The 18,887-nt window shown below is 42.7% G+C and overlaps 1 protein-coding gene across 1 annotated transcript in view; it reads right to left on the reverse strand.

Moving 5' to 3' along the window:
- poln (polymerase (DNA directed) nu) overlaps positions 1 to 18,887 on the reverse strand; it is a 69,801-nt gene that overhangs the window by 36,531 nt on the left and 14,383 nt on the right. Inside the window, exons 13-17 of the mRNA XM_071523547.1 lie at positions 14,172 to 14,255; positions 13,785 to 13,880; positions 13,332 to 13,388; positions 12,977 to 13,033; positions 10,969 to 11,034 (exon numbers count right to left, since the gene is read on the reverse strand). Of these exons, the coding sequence (XP_071379648.1) occupies positions 10,969 to 11,034; positions 12,977 to 13,033; positions 13,332 to 13,388; positions 13,785 to 13,880; positions 14,172 to 14,255 (360 nt within the window). The remainder of the gene's footprint in view (positions 1 to 10,968; positions 11,035 to 12,976; positions 13,034 to 13,331; positions 13,389 to 13,784; positions 13,881 to 14,171; positions 14,256 to 18,887) is intronic.

Genomic DNA, 18,887 nt, shown 5'->3' on the forward strand with positions numbered 1-18,887 from the left:
CCCTGGGAGGAATGTTCATGTTCAATCATCCAATTCCAATCCAATTTTCCAGTCACTGTGCTCCCTGTTTGGGTATGTTACCAACTACGCAGCTCTCCACCTCAGCAGGGTGGCATAGTGAACAGGCACCTCCATCCTTCAAATGGAGAATGTGTATGTGCCAAGGTATATGTCCTGTTATATTATGCTCTATGTGCATTGGTACTATTCTGATTTGTATTTTGTCTTTATTCTATGTTTTGTATTGTATGCTGTCTTCTTTTGGTAGCTCATGAAAATTTCCAATAAAAAAAAATATCAATCACAAAAAAATAGATTTCCCTACGGCGATGAATAAAGTTCCCCATTCTCCTCCCAAGATGCATCAGTACCCCACCCCCACTTTCCTCTAGTAATATCAAATACAGTCCAGTTGGGGAATTACAGCACAACCTTGAACCACATTGGAGGGTTGACTTCACCAAAGATGTTGCACAAGCCTTCCATTTCACAAAACGTCTTCTAAATCTTAGCCCTAATATGAGAATCACAAACTAGTGAAGTTTCATGCAGTGTGTGTGTGTAAACAAACATGAAAAAGACACTGCAGTATAATTTAAATCATTCCACGTGGAAGAGCATGATTATTCCTACAAGATTGTTAAATCACCCATTAACCCACCGGTATTAAATGTTAATTCCTTTTCTATGCGCTTTACAACGCATTTCCACTGGGCTCAGTTGGTGTGTGAAGAGATGTAGAGCTCATATTTATCTGTATTGTGAGCAGTCTTTGCATAGCATGTCATACATAATAGGATCATGCTGGGAAGTAAAAACAAATGATTGAAATACTGATTGTGGCTGGTAAGTTTGTCTACTTGACCAGTCACTTTGACAATTAACTAATCGTCATTTGGAGGCTCCTATAATCTAAAAATCTCACTGACTGGTAAAATAGTGAAAGTAGCAGGTTTATTTGAGGATTATCCAGCTATTAGGACCCAGAACCAAAGACATTCTTTTGCCCTGAATGGGATTATATTTACCTTGTTTACCTTGGACGAATGGAGGTAATTTGGTAGAATTAAATGTTCAGGACATTGAACATCGACAGACGTGTGAATTGTGTTTTAGGGTGGATGTTTCCTTTACTGCGGCTGTTCTGAGTCGTGCTGCTCTCTCCCTCTCCCTCTCTGTCTGTCGGCTGGCCGCCAGAGACAGAGATACACAGCTTGGTACAGCCGTTAGACACAGAAGCCACCCACACCACTGCATCATACACACACACACACACACACACACACACACACACACACAGAAAGAGACACAAACAGACAAGGACACACAGACATACAGACACAAACAGAAACGCAGCTACACACACACACACACACACACACACACACACACACAGTATTAACAAAGATCCCATGCCATAAAGACACTTTCCACTACTGCAGCGCAGGATTTCATCCATTATCCTGGAGAGCCAGAACCTGGAACGCCTACCTGGAGCGTTCATGCTACACTTGAAACACATTCATGTATTTACGCGTTAGAGGAAGTTGCTCACATTGATAATTATCTCCTTAGTAACATCCTCAACTTGGCCGCTGATAATGCACAAATTTTATTCAAACAATGCCTCGACAAGACAAACAGGAAGAGGGACGTTGCATGGGAGCTGCCTGGATGCTAAAACAGAAGCAGCAGCAGCCAAAGCAGCGTCCAAGGCAGCAGCAGCGTGGTTTGTCCCCTGTGCAGCATCGCTCCAGGGAGCTAGAGACAGAGACAGGTGGCCAAGTGACCGAGGAAAAAAACGACTTCGAAAGCTGATGTGATAAAAGTTGATATGGGTGTGGACCTTGCAAGAAACTGTGTGTTGACTGTGAAGCGGAGGAATACGAGGAGAGAAAAGTGCTGCATAAAAGCCAATTCCAAGAGGGATTTAGTGGACTCTCTTATTTCCTCTTATTAGCTTAAACATGATATATGTATTTTTATGCCACTTCTCTTGTTTTGCGTTGGGGTTTGGCTATTTGGCAGGTTATTATACACTTGTCATCTCTTGTTTTTGTTTTGTTGCATTAAACAGGTTTGATTACAGAGAGATTTTTGTGTTTTTTGGCACATTTATCCTGTGTTGTATTTTAAATATGTAATATGACAACACTAATTTTCAGCTAAACATATCTGGATGTTTTTGCTGTGCTTAAGTGGAAAATGTTGGCCCACTCACGCTAATGTAGGCCGGTCAAATGGCACTTCACAGCTTTTTGCAGCCTGGGATTTGGCAATTTTCTAAGGCAGGTTACACACGGAGACATTTGTAAGGATTTAATTATCAATGTGGCGACATCCTCTAACGCATAAACATGTACAAAGTAAGTCTAGTGTAGCGTAGGTGTAGTGCAAGCATCCTTTACATGCTACAAGCTACAAGTGAATGTGGCATATATGCTGTACCTAAATTGAAGACATTAAGCCAACGCTACACTTACGCTACATGTGTCTAATATCTCCAGTATACACACACACACACACACACACACACACACACACACACACACAGATAAGACCTGAGACATGTTTTGTCAGCACTTGAGCTGTTTAAACACTACTCACTGCACCATCAGAGGGAAGAAGTCATGAACCTATTAAAGTATAAGACGATTCAGCACAGGGGGAAGGACTGAGGAGGAGGAGGAGAAAGATAAAGGCTGAGAAGAGGGAAGAGGGAGAGAAATACACTGGGTAACAGGCAAGATAAAGAGAGTATGTGGCAGAGAGAGAGAGAGAGAGAGAGAGAGAGAGAGAGAGAGAGGGAGAGGGAGAGAGCAGTCCCAGAGGACTGTCTTGTTAAACAGATGGGGACTGCTGTATCACTGTGCTGGTGTGGGGTAATTTAATCACACTGCACCAATTTAATGACTCATCACTGAGCACATACACACACGCACACACAGAGCAATATTTCCTCCATACACACGCCAACCGCAAACACACACACACCCGCCAAAATCCATCTGCTCAGCATGGAGACAGGGATTGGCACATAGCCTCAAAACTCACGGCCGCCCGTCCATTAGGCAGAGTTAGGAACTGATTCGGGGCACTAGGACCCAGGGTGGCAGAAGTGGGCAGTTTCCTTCCACCAGTTGCTGTCCCTCTGAACTCTGGGAATGCTACTGGCAGTAGTAGGTAGTGAACAGAGCCAGTTTAGCTAACAGCTGCCCTGGATGATTATTTGAAGTACTGGGGCGGGTAGGGGGATCTGATGGCCTACTCAAGGCAATTTCATCTAGTCGCTAAGTGTCTGCGATGTATTACCCAAATGTCAGCATCATTATAAACCCAGGTTATTGGCAATAATTATCAGAGGTAGGGGAGCATGTTTTTCAAGAGCGGCCTTGTCCAAACCAGACAAGCTGTGGGGAAGTGTGAAATATGGCTGGCTTATGAAAATTCTCCATAAATACCCAGAAAAGACTGTAAGTTTGCAGCACTAATGGACCAACTCGGATCAGTGGATGAGTGAACCTGAAAATAGGCTCTTCGCTCTAAATGTTTCTTTCTGAATTATGAAAAATGAGTCAAATTAAAGACACGTCAGTCTGTGAGTGATTACGAGTTCTGCAATCCCAGTTTTTATGGACACTGTTTTCCTGCACTTCAACAATCATATTGGAGAAGTTGATTGGTTGATTACATAGCTGCTTTACTATATGTCCTTTGTCAGAGTTGCCTTTATTGTCATTCTTCAAATTTGTTTAATCAGCAAGCTAAACACAAACACACACAGACAGACAGACAGACAGACACACACACACACACATCAAGAGTAGTGGGATGTGTCAGTGCAGTACAGCTTTCTCCAGCTCCAGGCAGCAGAGGTGAAAACCCTGCCTGGTTTAATTAGAGAGGAAAGATTGAGCTCCTCTGATACTTTCATCAGCACTAATCCCCTCTTTCTCTCTCTGTCTCTCTCTCTGACACAGACAGACAGACAGACAGACAGACAGACAGACAGACACACCCACACGCACAAACAAAGAGACAAACACATTCAAAAACAGAAAAACTAAACTAAAAGTGAGTGAATGAATGTGTGTGGTGGGCGTGTCAGTAAATAAATTGATGTATATGTGCAATGGTGCATGCACGAATGTGTGTATGTTTGTGCATGTCTGTGTGTTCAACCCGGCTCACACCGCAGTGCTGTACTCAGATCAGCCCTGGCGGGAGTTAAGTTCAAAGCACTTAATGGCTAAACACAGATACCACTGCTCTCAGATCAGTCTGTAGCTCACATTACACTGTATGAGAAGTCCTGAAGGAAATTCAGCTAGCAATGTGAGGAACGGCCTTTAGCAGCTTTAAAGCTGTGCTACATAATCCAAACACAAACAACATAGTGGTTCCACCATAACACCTACAACACAATAAGAGGGGATTCCTACACATTTTACATATCAAAACTCCATATTCTTCCACATCCTAATATCTTGACTGGATTACAAGGTTTTGGTCAGTCTTCAGTTTGATGTTTTCTAATAAAGGCTTCATAATATGATTGTAAAGTGGGCCATATCTCTCCTTATATGAAGATTTAAGATATGAAGAAACTATTTTTCTGCAACTACTCAAGTTTCTGGAAATGATCAAATTAATATTAGAGAGAGAGAGAGAGAGAGAAAGAGAGAGAGGTCAGAGTTGAAGCAATAAGTTAAGATAGAGAGAGAGATTGCTGTTCATACACACAGTCCTGTGTGTATGAACAGCAATCTGTGATTACCAGAGAAAACTCTGTACTTCAGCCTTTGATACCACATGAAACGTAACAACATGAAGGATGGTTTTCAGCATGATATAAACCCACAAACGAGAGAGAGCAGAAGATGCAGGGCGGAGAACTGCATCGAGGACCCGGCAATCTGAATGCCGATTCTCCTCCTGCTGTTCAAACCAGTCAGGATGAAGGCAGGGAGAAGAGGAAGTTCAATCTCATTTGCCTTCTTTGGTTTCACTGCCACACAGTCAAGGGCATTAGTGTAAGGGAGTGTGTGTGTGTGTGTGTGTGTGTGAGCGGAGGGAGAAAGAAAGAGCAAGAGAAGAGGTGAGAGTGGATAGAGAGACAGGACCATGTACAGTAGCATAACAGCTTGAAAAGAAGAGAGAACAAGGGAGAGAGATAGAGAGACCAAAATAAACATAAGTAGACAAGGAGAAATAAAGAGAGAGAGAGAGAGAGAGGGAGAGAGAGACTGAGAGAAACAGACAGAGGAAGAGAGAGAGAAATAGAAAATTAGACAAAGTGAGAGAGGGAAAATAGGCAGAGAAACACAAAGAATGAGATAAATAGAGGGAGAGAGAGAGGGAAATAGACACAAAGAGAGACAGAACAGAAACAGACAGAGAAGGGAAGCTGAGGCTTGCAGGTTGCACATATTTTTGCTTCTTTTGGCAGATAAGATCAGACGAGGCAGAGCAGAAAGACTATGCAGACAGACTCAATGCTGGCTGAGCTTTAAAGTCAGCACCAGTTTACGGCTGTCCTGCCTTAATTCAGCCAGCCATTTGTTACTGCAGTCTGGCCTCACCCCGATTTAACCTGCAACAGATGAAAACTAAACCCCTCCACAACACTGCTCATTTGAATAGGTGTGTGTGTGTGTGTGTGTGTGTGTGTGTGTGTGTATAGACACGTGTGCTTGTACAAAAGCAGAGCCCAGCCTCCTGCTCCTCTTGCAACATGTTAGCAATCGCCAAGTGGGTCTTAAATTAACTACCGGCAGATTCCGCTCTACACATCACGATGAGAATAATTATGAGTGAACTTCATTTAAATGCTAGAATAATAGGTTTAATTTGAGGAAAGAGACTAGGGGGAGTTGACTCTTCTCCCTCCTGGCTCTCCGATGGTGAAATGACCTTCCCACTCCAGTCAAGCAAGCAGAGTTAGTCTCAGTCTTCTGTCGTATACGAAGCCGAAAACTTTGAGAAATACCTAACATAACCCTCTCCCCACATCTTTATCCTCGGCTCGCTCCAATTAGCTGTCATAAAAAACTCTCCTTAGCTCTTTTTTTTCCAGCTTTTCCCTCATAGGAAGGTTGTCATTCTTTGCTTGTATTCCTTACTATTAGTTTCTTGTAATAATGGTGATCTAGTAACTGAAGCCTATTCAAGCATTCTCGTCGGATTAAAGTGCCAGCTAAATGCCTAAAATCTGAAACGTAAATGACAATGCTAGCATTTAGTAGCATATTTAGCTAAAATGGATTTCATGCTACATGAGAAATTGAAAAAGAAGCACATGGAAGACTTGAGATTTAAATTAGAGATGGGTATCTGTAATTATCTCCACGGATCATGCCCCTAAATTCCTTCCCCGTGGGCCTATTTTTTTCTACTTGTTAAACACACGTCTGCTTGTTAAATGTCTGAATAAATCAGATCTCAAATTTGTAGATGCCCTCTTATCTCAACAGCTCCCTCTCTTTCACCCCTTCCTCAGTCTGAGTCATTAGCGGCTCTAGGGGATGGCCAAAGCTATAAGCTGAAAGTGAGGCACTGAGTGAATGCAAACACACACGCACACATGGCACACACATGGCATGACATCGGCCAAAATTCATTTAGAATATGACATCAGTGATCGGCTTACTGGTGATTAGCATATTCTCCAGCAGTAGTGGATCAGCAGTAATGTGAACGGTCTGTGTCATTTGGTGGGCACCAAGCAGTGACATCATTCCATCTGCTACTAGAGAAAGCTATCATACACACTGTTACACATCACTCAGCATATTGAAATATTTAGTTCATTTACTCAAGTACTAAAGTTACTATTAAAAGGAGTTAATTAAATGAGGCATTAAACAAGTTAATTAAAAAACAAGCATGGAATTGACTCAGCCAATTTTCTTAATATCATTTTTTTGTGTTCATTATTGTCTGGGTTGCAAACGAATTGCAATCATCTCACACACAGCAAGCATCAAACGGGCACGCACACACACCGACACAGACATAAACACTGCACAAACACACACAAAAAGAGACACACACACACATGCACACACAGAGTGGGATGCTCAACCAGATCCCCAGATCTGGGTAGGAGCGGAGGGAATAGAGCCTTGTTAAATCACAGCTGTCCAACAGCCACATATATCATCCAGTAGGCAGCATGATCAATTCAAAGTTTGGCTCACACCGGCCACAAATCGCTAAGTGAGATTAGAAAAGTTCAGTGTGCCCATGGTTGAGTGTTTGTGTGTGTGAGTGTGTGTGTGTGAGAGTGTGTGTGAATGTCAGAGCAGTACTCAATGACAGGACCACTGGACCCTGACGGCTGGGTGTAGTCGAGATGAACTATCGACCGCCTCATGCTGAAAGAGAGAGATAAAGGGAGAGAGAGAGAGAGAGAGAGAGAGAGAGAGAGAGCAGCAGAGGGAAGATGATGACCCTGACAAGTAGAAAAAAACAGAGACAAAGCATGTGTTTGTCTGTAGTGGTCTGTCTTTTGATGAAGGTATTTTTCAGCACATTGTGTGACTGGATGTGTGAGAGAGTGGGAGAGAGAGAGAGAGAGAGAGAGAGAGAGAGAGAGAGAGAGATGCAGGTTGACTTTCAAATATCATAACTAGGGCTAGACTGATTTATCGGGCCGATATTGGCCTTTTATTAAATACTGGTTATCAGCCAGTTGTGTGGTCCAGTGCCGTTATGACAGAGACTCCTCTCTGACCACAGCGACATAAGAACAGTTCAATAATTTTAATTTAATAATGCTTTGTGTAAATTAATTCTTAGAGGTAGTAATCTATCTCAGAGTTTACCTGCCCTTGAAGAGCTGCTAACTCTAAAAAAATTTCATTAGTCTGGGTTTCAGTGGAGAGTTTTAGTGTCCCATAATGGTCTAAATGCTGTTTCAGAGGCTTTTACACATGGATATCTCCATTGAATTTAGTCTTTAGTCTAGGACAAGGCTTAATCCCTGAATTAAATTTAAATATACTGAATATACTGAATAATGTCTTTCCAAAACATCTGTATCAGCATCGGACTTCAAAAACCCATATCAGCTGAACCCTAATCATAACACACACTGTGGGTGACAGATACCCAGACAAGGTCAAGGCTTAAAAAAGTGTAAAACCAGACAGACTACATTCTTCTTTTCTCCCCCAAACTCTCACATTATGCCCCCCAACAGTGGCAAGTGTGGGTCACTGTACATGCTGGGCTAATCAATTTCTCCTTTGGGAAGTAGCTCCACAAAATACTGACATAGACAAAGGAAGAAGAGGAAGATTCAATAAAAAAAAATATAAATCTTAAAATAAAATAAGGGGGAGAAACAGAGAGAGAGAGAGCAGAAATCTGTGAGAGGAAAATATTTCCTCTAAGATCTAAACCTATCCTGTGTGTGTGTGTGTGTGTGTGTGTGTGTGTGTGTGTGTGTGTGTGTGTGTGTGTGTGTGTGTGTGTGTGTGCTATGTGTGTGTTTGTGTTCAAGGCACTATGAATATTTCAGTAGTGCTATTTCCCTGACTCTATAAAGCCGCTCTAACCGTGACTAAAGGTTTTACTGCTGCACCCTCTCTATCAGCCAGACTCACTGTCTGTCTGGAACACACACACACACACTTACTCATTCACTCACATTTTTCGAACACTGACCTCCTGTCTTTCAAATACAAATACAACTCACGGACCACCCAGCCCACCCCTACACACACACACACACACACACACACACACACACATACACACACACCACACACACACAAACCCCATGATACCTTGTCTCACTTTCGTTACCCCCCCCAGACACACACACACACACACACACACACACGCATTCTTATTATTCTAACACTGATCTTCTTTCTTTCAATGTGAACACACACACACACACACACACACACACAGATCCCCTTCTCTCCCTCTGTGGGCAGCCAAAAGAAACACCAGCTTGTTGTTACATAACATTCCAAAATCTCATCGTCTATATTTGTGAGAGAGAACCTAGTGTTTTGTGTGTGTGTGTGCGTGTGTGTGTGTGTGTGTGTGCATGTTTCTAATTACTATGCAGCAAGCTTCATCAAAGGGTCTCTTTAATGAGAGAGAAAGGAATGAAGAGATGAATAAAGAAAGAAAAAAATAAAGACAGAGAGAAAGAGGGAAAAATGACAGGCAAAGGACAAGGGATTAAGAAAGAAGAAAGCGGCAAAGAGGAAGTACACACACACACAACCACACACACACAACCACACGCGCACACACACACACACACACACACACACACACACACACACACACACACATATGCACAGAGGATACTAGGGCTCTATCTGTCAAGCACAGTGAATGATGATATGAGATTTTGGAAGGTTATGTAATGAGCCTGCTGTTTCATACACAGTGCTGAAAACCCAGACAGCCTCCCTCCGTTTTCTTACTATCTTACTCACAAACAAGATAGCGGGAGATATGCCTTATTGGGATGTTAGTGGTTCTGTTTTTGTGATATAGCGTATGCAATGCACATACATCCACATAACACTGGAGAGTACCCAAGTGTCTCAGTGTGCGTGGGCAAAACAGAGATTCAAAAGAGCAACCCCTCTCTCTGCCTGAATAAAAATAAACCGGAGAAGTTCTCAGGTATCCCACATGCCTCAAGTCAACTCAAGTTCAACTTTATCTGTCTCAGAGGGCAATTAGAGATGCAGCAAGGCGGCACATAAAAACACATAACATAAAAACACAGCACATAAGAACATGGCACATAGAAACACATAGCATGAGAAGACAAAGCAGTCCAAAGACATGCAGTTTCGGTGAATTTGAAGACTCTGAATTGCCCATAGGCGTAAGTTTGTTTGTGTGTGTAGTGTAGTATGGTATGATGTAGTATATGATGTAGTATATGATGTAGTAAATGATGTATATGAAGTATGACTAGGTATAGGATGTATATGATGCGTATGTAGTATGTATATGTATGATGTAGTTTATGACCATATGAGTATACAAAACACAGCAAATAAAACACATACATAAAAACATCACCACCGTCAACAACCAAAAACAATCATCGTCATGCCCATTACTACTCTTGGAATGGGCCACACACACACCCTACTGATAACAGTACAAAACCAAACCTCTGCCCCTCCTGTTCAGGAGGCTGATGGACATCGCCGTAAAGGAGAGTCTGTACCTATTAGTCTTAATAGTGGGCAGTGTAAAACGGGAGCCAGACGGTAGCAGCTGAAACTCATGGTGAAGGGAGTGGGCACAGTGCCATTAACTTGCTTCATTCTAACAGGTCCGCGCTCAGCTTTCTCTTTCCTTTGCTGTATTTTCAGTAAGGCCTTTTGTGTATTGTAGGCGGGTACGGAATCATGGCCTGAGATCTTTACTCCACTGCAGTTCAGCACCCTGGACAGCTCCGCTAACTGAGGACTGTTGCCTATAGCTGAGACAACATGCAGGGTAGCCTGGCTTGTAGTAGCCACTGCTGGGCCCTAATAACTTGTTTCAACTACAACTAAAGTGGATGTTCTTGAAATTAACGAATATTAATTATGGAAACCAAAATCATGGTATACAATTAGTGGTTAAAGTACCTGAATCAAGTATTTTCTTTTCTTTCTGTTGTTTGTCTGATTGCTGAGTGCTTACTCTTACTATGCCAAGCCCAATTTTGGTTTGGCTGCAACCTTGTCTCTTGCCTCCACCTCCCCGCTGTGGGCCCCAACCTTGATTCTCTCACAGTGTGTTTGCATTTTGTTTCCTTGTGATTAGGAATGCTCTTGTGCATAAGGCCTTACTGAAAGCCAAATTAGGCACAACAAAACCTTGAATTTGAACAATGCCCAAGTGTCGAGTCGACATGGTGAGATTAGAAGAAAGAGAGAGAAGGAGCTGAAGAGAGGGAGGTGTGGAGGGATGGCGGGGGGTCGTACTCACTGGGTGCTTGGCTGAGATTCTGCCGGTCACCACACTGGTTTGGCACCATGTGGAGGAGATGTAGTTCTGAAGTGTTGTGGGGAGAGAGAGAGAGAGAGAGAGGGAGAGAGAGAGAGAGACAGAGAGAGAGAGAGAGAGAGCAGTAGAGAGGAGTAAATCAGATACAGAGGGCCAACTAAACAGTCACTTCAAACAACCTAAAGGCCTTGATACAAAGGCAACATTCTGAGTCAATAAAAAATGACAATTTTGCCAAGCATTAGGATATACAGTATTTTCTCATTACAGTATATTTTTAGAGTCAGTCATGTTACCCATGATGTTGGTCCTGATCCACATTCAGCCTGAAAGAAATACTGCCATCTTCATTGCCTTCATTTAATTTTCCCATATATCATCACTCTAATTCTGCCTTCAGACCACTAGCAACAACATTGCCATGCTACTGTCCTTTGCCCAATTCGAGCTAGCTGTTTGCTGGCAGTAGTGCCAGTAATACAGAAATAATAAGCAGGACATACAACAACACTACTGTGCTATCGGCTGGTGTTAGGTGATGGAAAACAAAAGTTCAGCTGCAGCCAACTTTCTTCCCCAACAAACGAGGAAACAAGGGGACTATGGTCAACACTGGCTGGCTGATGTTTTTCTGGTAGAAGATGAATGGGCTATAATTGGCGACAGGTGTTGTGAAGCCCCTTTGAAACTGTAACTGATTAAGGGCTACACAAACAAACTTGACTTGTTTTCTCGAGTTGCTTGTGGTGTGATCGCACAGTAAAGGTGTTGATACACAGGGAAACTCTCAAGGCAACAAAACCCGATGTGCTGCCACAGCTTTGTTACATTAATCACATACAATAAAACTATTTTTGTTGCAAAGAAACATTTAAATACACTCTTGACTCTGCATCTCACATTGTTGCCAGTTGCTGATAGTGTTGCCTATCCACACTGCCCTAACGATTGCCAAGTGAATCACCACCATCAGAAGCCAAGCAGCTCTTGTGACAGCCAGAGCAGTTCATTAGCAGAGTTCAATAAGCACAGAGTGAGAAACAGAAGCTGTAGCTCCCTACAGAGTCTCAGGAGGCTCGTGTGGAAGGACAGTCAGAACCAGAGCTACATCTTCTGTCTGCCTATTCAAAACAGCAGTGGCAATAAACAAGAAACCAGCTCAAATGAGGGTGTTGTACTACTACACTATCACACCACAACAGAACGCATCTAGGCCTGTGAGTGCTCTCTGGTGTAAGGGCGGTGTAATGACACCCTTAGAGTCATTCTGTTGCAGGGTGTTACTGTGCTGTATTGGGCAACTGTGGATACAGGAGCTACAGCAGAACTGAAGACCTTGTCGAAAAATTGCAGCAAAGAAGTGTGTGGATATTCTTCCATTTTACAGTACAGTATTACTCTTGAGTTTTCAACTGGAATACTGAGAGTAGGAGTGGGATATCATGATGATGACATTCCCACCTGCACAATTTCAAGGTGGGTTAGTACTAGATAAGTTTGCGTGGCTCACCAACACACTTCTAGTGTAACCACACTGAACCAAACTGTGCACAAAAGTAATGGAAAAACAAAAACTGTATGATCTGTTCTAGGCTTTCTGGCCTTCAGCCTTCTCTCGACACTTGGTTTCACTTTGCTGTAGTGCTGTTCCCGCTCCAAGGAGAAAAGTCTGGAAAAATCCATATCTCAAGTGAGCAAAAGGGGGCTTTGGCATTGATTGTGAAAGATCCTGTTTGTCAGACTTGGCGTGAGAAATCAAAACTTACCTAAAGTTAGGTCTTGCCTTCATCCTATTTGGTGTGTGTGTGCATTCATATGTGTGCCCTCATTATATGTTCACATTTTAGGCATTTCATTGACATTCTTATCCAGCTTATAATGAGTGCAAGAGAATAAGGCTAAATTCCTAGATCATAAACATTACGAGACACCAATAGCAAAAAGTGCGAGGGTCAGAGCCACAGCGCCCTGACAACAGATGTAGCCTCACCTTGCTCATCATGCATGAGAGAATCCCGTCTACAAACGTGGACTTGATCTTGTGAACCTAAAGGCAACAAAACAGCCATTTTTATAGTACTTTGATACTGTAGATACTGTTACATGATACATGTCCTCAAGTGTACAGATTTTAAGTATAGATGCAAAAGGGACTGTTTAACTTTGCTCCTCCAAAATGCCGGTAAAATAAACAATATATTGACTATCTCACATTTGATTTGGATGGTGGGAGAATCCCTTCTGCCTTAGACTTTAATAAGCAGAGGAAACCCTTTGTTTTAGGATATTGTTGATGGACAATAATACCACATGAATCAAGAAAACCAGTTGTGACCACGACTGACCTGTCTGTACTCCAGAATGATCTTTGGCAGAGGGTGCAGGTCCTGAAGCTGCAACAACTCCACAGACATGAGAGAGGAGAGGAAGGAAGAAATAAATAGTTTATTAAAAAGTTCAGTTGCACTTTGGACTTAGTAGGACTTAGTTGGACTTGGTAACTTGCACTATCCCCTTGCACTGTATGTGAGTTGTTGTCTTTGTATCATAAATGTCAATATGGACTGTGAAAATCTATAATTCTGTGTACCTATTGCACTGTGTGTATCACCTGTACTTGGCGATTGTTTATCAAATCCCAAGAAGGAATGGTGTGTGTGCACATATGGGCATTTCAAATAAGATTCTTGGATAAAAAGAGACCTGGGGATCAGAAAAACATAAACAAAACTGGCATACCTGTGTGTGTGTGTGTGTGTGTGTGTGTGTGTGTGTGTGTGTGCGTGTGCGCTCCTCACTGCAGCCTCTGATGTTGACTGCTGTTGTTTGTTGATGGTCTTGGGAAGCTTCTTGTTCTCACAGCGCTCATGGAGGCGCAGCTTCTCAAACAGAACCTTCAAACAGTGGAAATCAACAACCACACACACACACACACACATCCCGAGTGAGTTCCTACACATTTTACACTTGACACTTAGTTTCTTGCCTGGACTTAACTCAATTACACCATATCACTGTAAAATTGAAAAATGTCCATATGCTCCCAAACCTCTTTGTGCAATTTCTGTTTTCCGTACATTTCCAGACCTTTATCTGGATGTAGCACACACAACTACAGGGAGAGGTGCATGCAAACATAGGCACTGACAAACACACACACAAACAAACAGACAAAAGGTACAGACCGTTCGTAGCTGGGTGCTGCTGGAGACCAGGAATATTTGACCTGCCGCCTGGTGGGCCTCCTGCTCCAACTGCTTCAACTTAGTCTGAGAGAGAGAGGGGGGGGGGGGGGGGGGGGGCAAGGTAAATCAAACTTGCGTCTTTGTAAGTAGTAGTATTTGCAAATATTTGGGTTTGGGTTTGCTTAACCCTACTTAGATGCTGGAGCTGTTGGACAATAAGCTGAATGTTTAGTTTACAAAATGTTTCAAAGTCTATCTAGTAGGCATTTCTGTGACTGTCAATTTACATCACACAATCTCAATTAATCTGATGCAAATCCCACCCATATGCTACTTGGTTAAAAAAAACACTAAGAATTACAGTATTAGCACTATTTGAACCAGGGCTGGAATGAATAAAATTTTATGAGTAAGATAAATCCATCCATCCCTCGGTCAATAAATCAACATTTCAGTGTCGTGTCATATGACATTAATGGCTGATGCCTCGCAAGATTCTAATAGAATTTATGTCAAGAACATATGTCAAGCTTGCATATACAAGAACATCACAGTAAAGCTTGCAGCAGTGAGTATATGGGTGGTAGTTAATCTTTACTGTAAAATCACAGTAAGCAGTATTTTGAAGGTTGGGTGAAAAAAACAGGTGACTGCAGCCTTGAATATGATCCTATTTCTATAAGTAAAGGTCTCAAGATAGTTAATAACGGCAATAATATTCCATAATGATTTACTTTCATGCCAGCTATTTTTTTTAAAAGGTACATTTTTTTTCAAATGGTGGATATCTCATTTTAGAAGGAAACTTTTCATATATGCACAGCTGTGAATGAGTGTGTGAATATAGCAGCCAGTCACTCATTAAACAGGGTTATAACTTTCCAATCAAATATTTAATACCTTTTCTTGACTGAATTTGAAGATTTTTGTTGGAGCTCAATATGATGTATACTGATAATACGAGGGCAATATGGCTGTAAACTAGGCCACATCACTCTATAGCTGAAGATTATTATTAGCAACATAAATCTCAGCACAGTATGTCAAATGACAGTGGGTGTACAGCTACATAGAATATGTAATCCTATGTGAATTGTGACTGAACAAAAATACTTTTTAAGACTTTTTTTTCCCACATAATCCTCCTTTCTCTCAGTGGATATAAACCCTAAGAACAAAGAGTTGGAAGGCAGTTGTGTTGTTTTGATGCCAATAAAGTAAATTTATTGCAATAGGATGCCTGATTTTTTTGCCTACCCACCGTTAGCTAGCCAAAAACTTTTCAAGATATAGAAACTATAAAATTCATTTTCTAGACTTGTCTATAAACCCTGTAGTAAAGCTGTGGACTTTATTTCAGAAGAGGCCTGTTAATATGTGTAAGACAGAACTAGTCTTGTCTCTGCTTCCCTTCAGTGGCCTAAGGCAGACTGCTATGTTAATCTGTGCTGCACACATCAGTCACACAGCAAGGGCATTAGGATCACACACACAGACAGACCAGTGACAAACAGCATTAGCTAACACGTACCCAAACACACACACACACACACACACAGACATATGCATAAACAAATACATGCATACGTACACAGTATCCACAAACAGACACTTACACAAACATTTTCTCTCACAGACACACACACACACACACACACACTGACTCATTAACACACACAGAACCAGACAGGGTTTAATGACTGCTGTGATAATCCAGTGGAATAAGGAATGAACTCTGTTTTCTCCCGACGGCCGACACAGACAGCATGATAAACATGCCGATGAGACGGGGATGGAGGGAGGAGAGGGAGATCGAGAGAGACACACTGGGAGAAAGAGGGAGAAATGGAGAGCGAGAGAAAGGAAGAGCGGGAGAAGGAAAGGGAGAAGGAGGGTGAAGGAAACAGAGAAGCAAGATGGAAGGAAAGGGGAGAGAAAAGAGAGAATGAGACAGAGGAAGGAAGAAAGAGAGAGAGAGAAGGGGAGGGAGAGGCACATGAGAGGGATATATGGAAGAGAAAGGGAGGAATGAGAGAGAACAGAAGAGGGAGAGAGAGAGAGAAAGGCACTTGAAGAGATATATGGGAAGAGAAAGCTGGAGGGAGAGGGAGAGGGAGAGGAAGGGGAGAGCAAAAAAGTGAAAGGTAGAGGTGCTTGGAAAGACATATGGGGATGAAAGAGGAACACCGAGAGAGGTTGAGTCTCAGACAGAGAGAGAGAGAGAGAGAGATGATGAAAAGTAAATAAGGAAGATGAAGGAGCGTAAACACAGGGAAAAAGAGGGAGCGAGGGAGGGCAGAGGGAGTTAAAAGATGAGTAGCCCTCCTCATACACAATTCAGCACAAACACGGGCAGAGTGTTTTGTTCTTTAGCTGGGGTGGCACCCACACACCAGCAGCTCATTACAAGTCTGACTGGAGGAGACAATGCTTCTAAACAACTTGACAGGCGAGCAAGGGGAGAGAGAGGCGAAGGCCTGGGGATGGAGGGAGAGAGACAGAGAGAGACAGAACGAGGGGAGATAGCGAGGGAGGGAGATAGAAAATGGGGGAAAAAGAGAGGAAGAGAGATGGAAAGCAACAGAAAGAGGTAGGGAGAGATCGGGGAATGCGGGAGGGAGAGAGATTTTGCAAGTTAAAGGATTTAGAGAGAGTTGAAATGTAATAAAAATGATAAAGTGTGCAGGGGGGAAAGGATGAGAGAAACAAAGAAGGAAGGGGGAGGAGTAGGCGAGACACGGGGCGGGTGTGGAGGGCGAACTGCGGCTGGACCTTGATAGAAAATGGCATTTGAAACCAACAAACATCAGTCTGACGAGTGAGATGGTTAGATAGGCAGAGCCTGACAGCATGATGGACAGAGGCAGAGGAAGCGTCACTGGCAGGAAGAGCAATGGAGGAGAGGGAGACGGAGACAGTGGGAGGGAAATGAAGAGACAGAGAAAGACAGAGACAGAGGAGGGGGGAGAGAAAGAGAAGGGGGGAGCTGGCAGACATGTGCCCAAATTCCAAATTATGTCCCTTTCTCTCTCTCTGTCTCTCTCTCTCTTTCTCACTTTCTCTCTTTTCCTCCGCCCAGAGCAGGCTCCAGACTGCCTCATCAATATTAAATGCTGTCCCTCAGTACTGTTTGTGACACACACACACGCACACACATAAACACAGAGGGCATGGCTGGGATCTCATGTTGTTGGGCAATATTTTGGATCATTTCAGTGAGATTAATCATCTCCTTTCACACAGAGAGCATCAGAGTGTGTGCTTAGGGTTTATTCCCTGTCTGTTATTTTCTTTTGGTATCAGCTAATGTTGATTTGTGGCTGATGAAACACATCAACCTCATTAAGATATGCATGTCCTACAGAATCGGTATAGTGAAAGTGAAAAAACACAAACAGGATCCAATAGAAGTTTATAGAGAGTCATGCATAACAAAATCTGAATAACGACGGCAGAAAAAACAGAAACAGGATCTGATAGACGTTTATAGAGAGACATGTATCCAACAGAATCTGAAAAGTGACGGCTGAAAAACACACACAGGACGTGATGGAGCATTACTGAGCGACATGTGTCCCACAGAATTAGAATAATATTGGCCGGGAAGAAGAAAGAGGATGAGAGAATAAACTTTGCATGGTGCAGCCTGACAGCCTGGAGGGATCCTCTGCTTGGTGTTTAGACGGGTGAACTTGACAGCTCAGATAAAAAGAAATCCAACATGACAGAGTAGGGACATGCGTGACAGCACACGAACAGGCACATATTACAACAACACTAACACACACACACACACACACACACATGCGCACACTGTAGCTGACTGCAAACACTGGAATGCCTCGGTGTGTGTGGGTGTGTGTGTGTGTGTGTGTCGGGGGGGGAGGCAGGCGGAGTGATGCTCTTTCCTGCAGCACAGCCTCTTTAAGGAAACAGACAGACTCTCCATCCTATTTATAGAAACACAGCAAGGCACAGGACTCTCTCTCTCTCCACAACAACACCCCTGCTGCTGCCTGCATGAGTTGTAAGTGGGTGTGTGTGTCTGTGTGACTGCCTGAAAAAGTGATTATGAACGTGTACGTGTACGTGTACGTGTGTGTATACTTGTGCGCTCTGAACATGTGTACGTCTGTCGCTGTGTGTGTCTACCATCTCTCTCAGATGTAGCCTCCAGCACTGGTTTATATCTGCATGTAAACAGGACAGGTCTCTGGAGGGCATCCACCCACCACATCACTAATCCTACCCAGAAAAAACAAAACAAAAAAACAAAACAAAACTATTCTTCTCTCTTTGTTTTTCTTTTTTTCCCAGAAGTCTCTTCAATTTCTCATTCCCTCCCACTGTTTTGCTCCCAGTTGTAATAATGCAGTAGTTATCTATTGGACTGTGTTTCAGCAGCCAGACTAAAAATGCAATGAGCTAAGAATAATGGGGTACAAACTTGAGCAGACGCTGAATACCTATATGCTATCATACCTATATGCACACTGGCCTAAACTAAGCTTCCCAAGAGGAGCTTTTCCATTAAGTGTATTAAATATGATAGAGTGGACGAATTGTTGTAAGCTGTTACATAGGGCTCCAACACACTTTCCTTTTCAAAGATATATACTGTATTTTTGTCAAGGCTGTGATTTTGTGACTGCATTTGAAGGTTTTGGTCAGTGTGCTGTATATTGATACCTTGATAATATGACTGTCATCTAAGCC

Source organism: Centroberyx affinis, unplaced genomic scaffold (assembly GCF_046629955.1).
Source record: "Centroberyx affinis isolate AG114_WGS23_722 - 3 ecotype Tasmania unplaced genomic scaffold, CSIRO-AGI_Caff_v1 ptg001094l_1, whole genome shotgun sequence".
Taxonomy (NCBI): Eukaryota; Metazoa; Chordata; class Actinopteri; order Beryciformes; family Berycidae; genus Centroberyx; species Centroberyx affinis.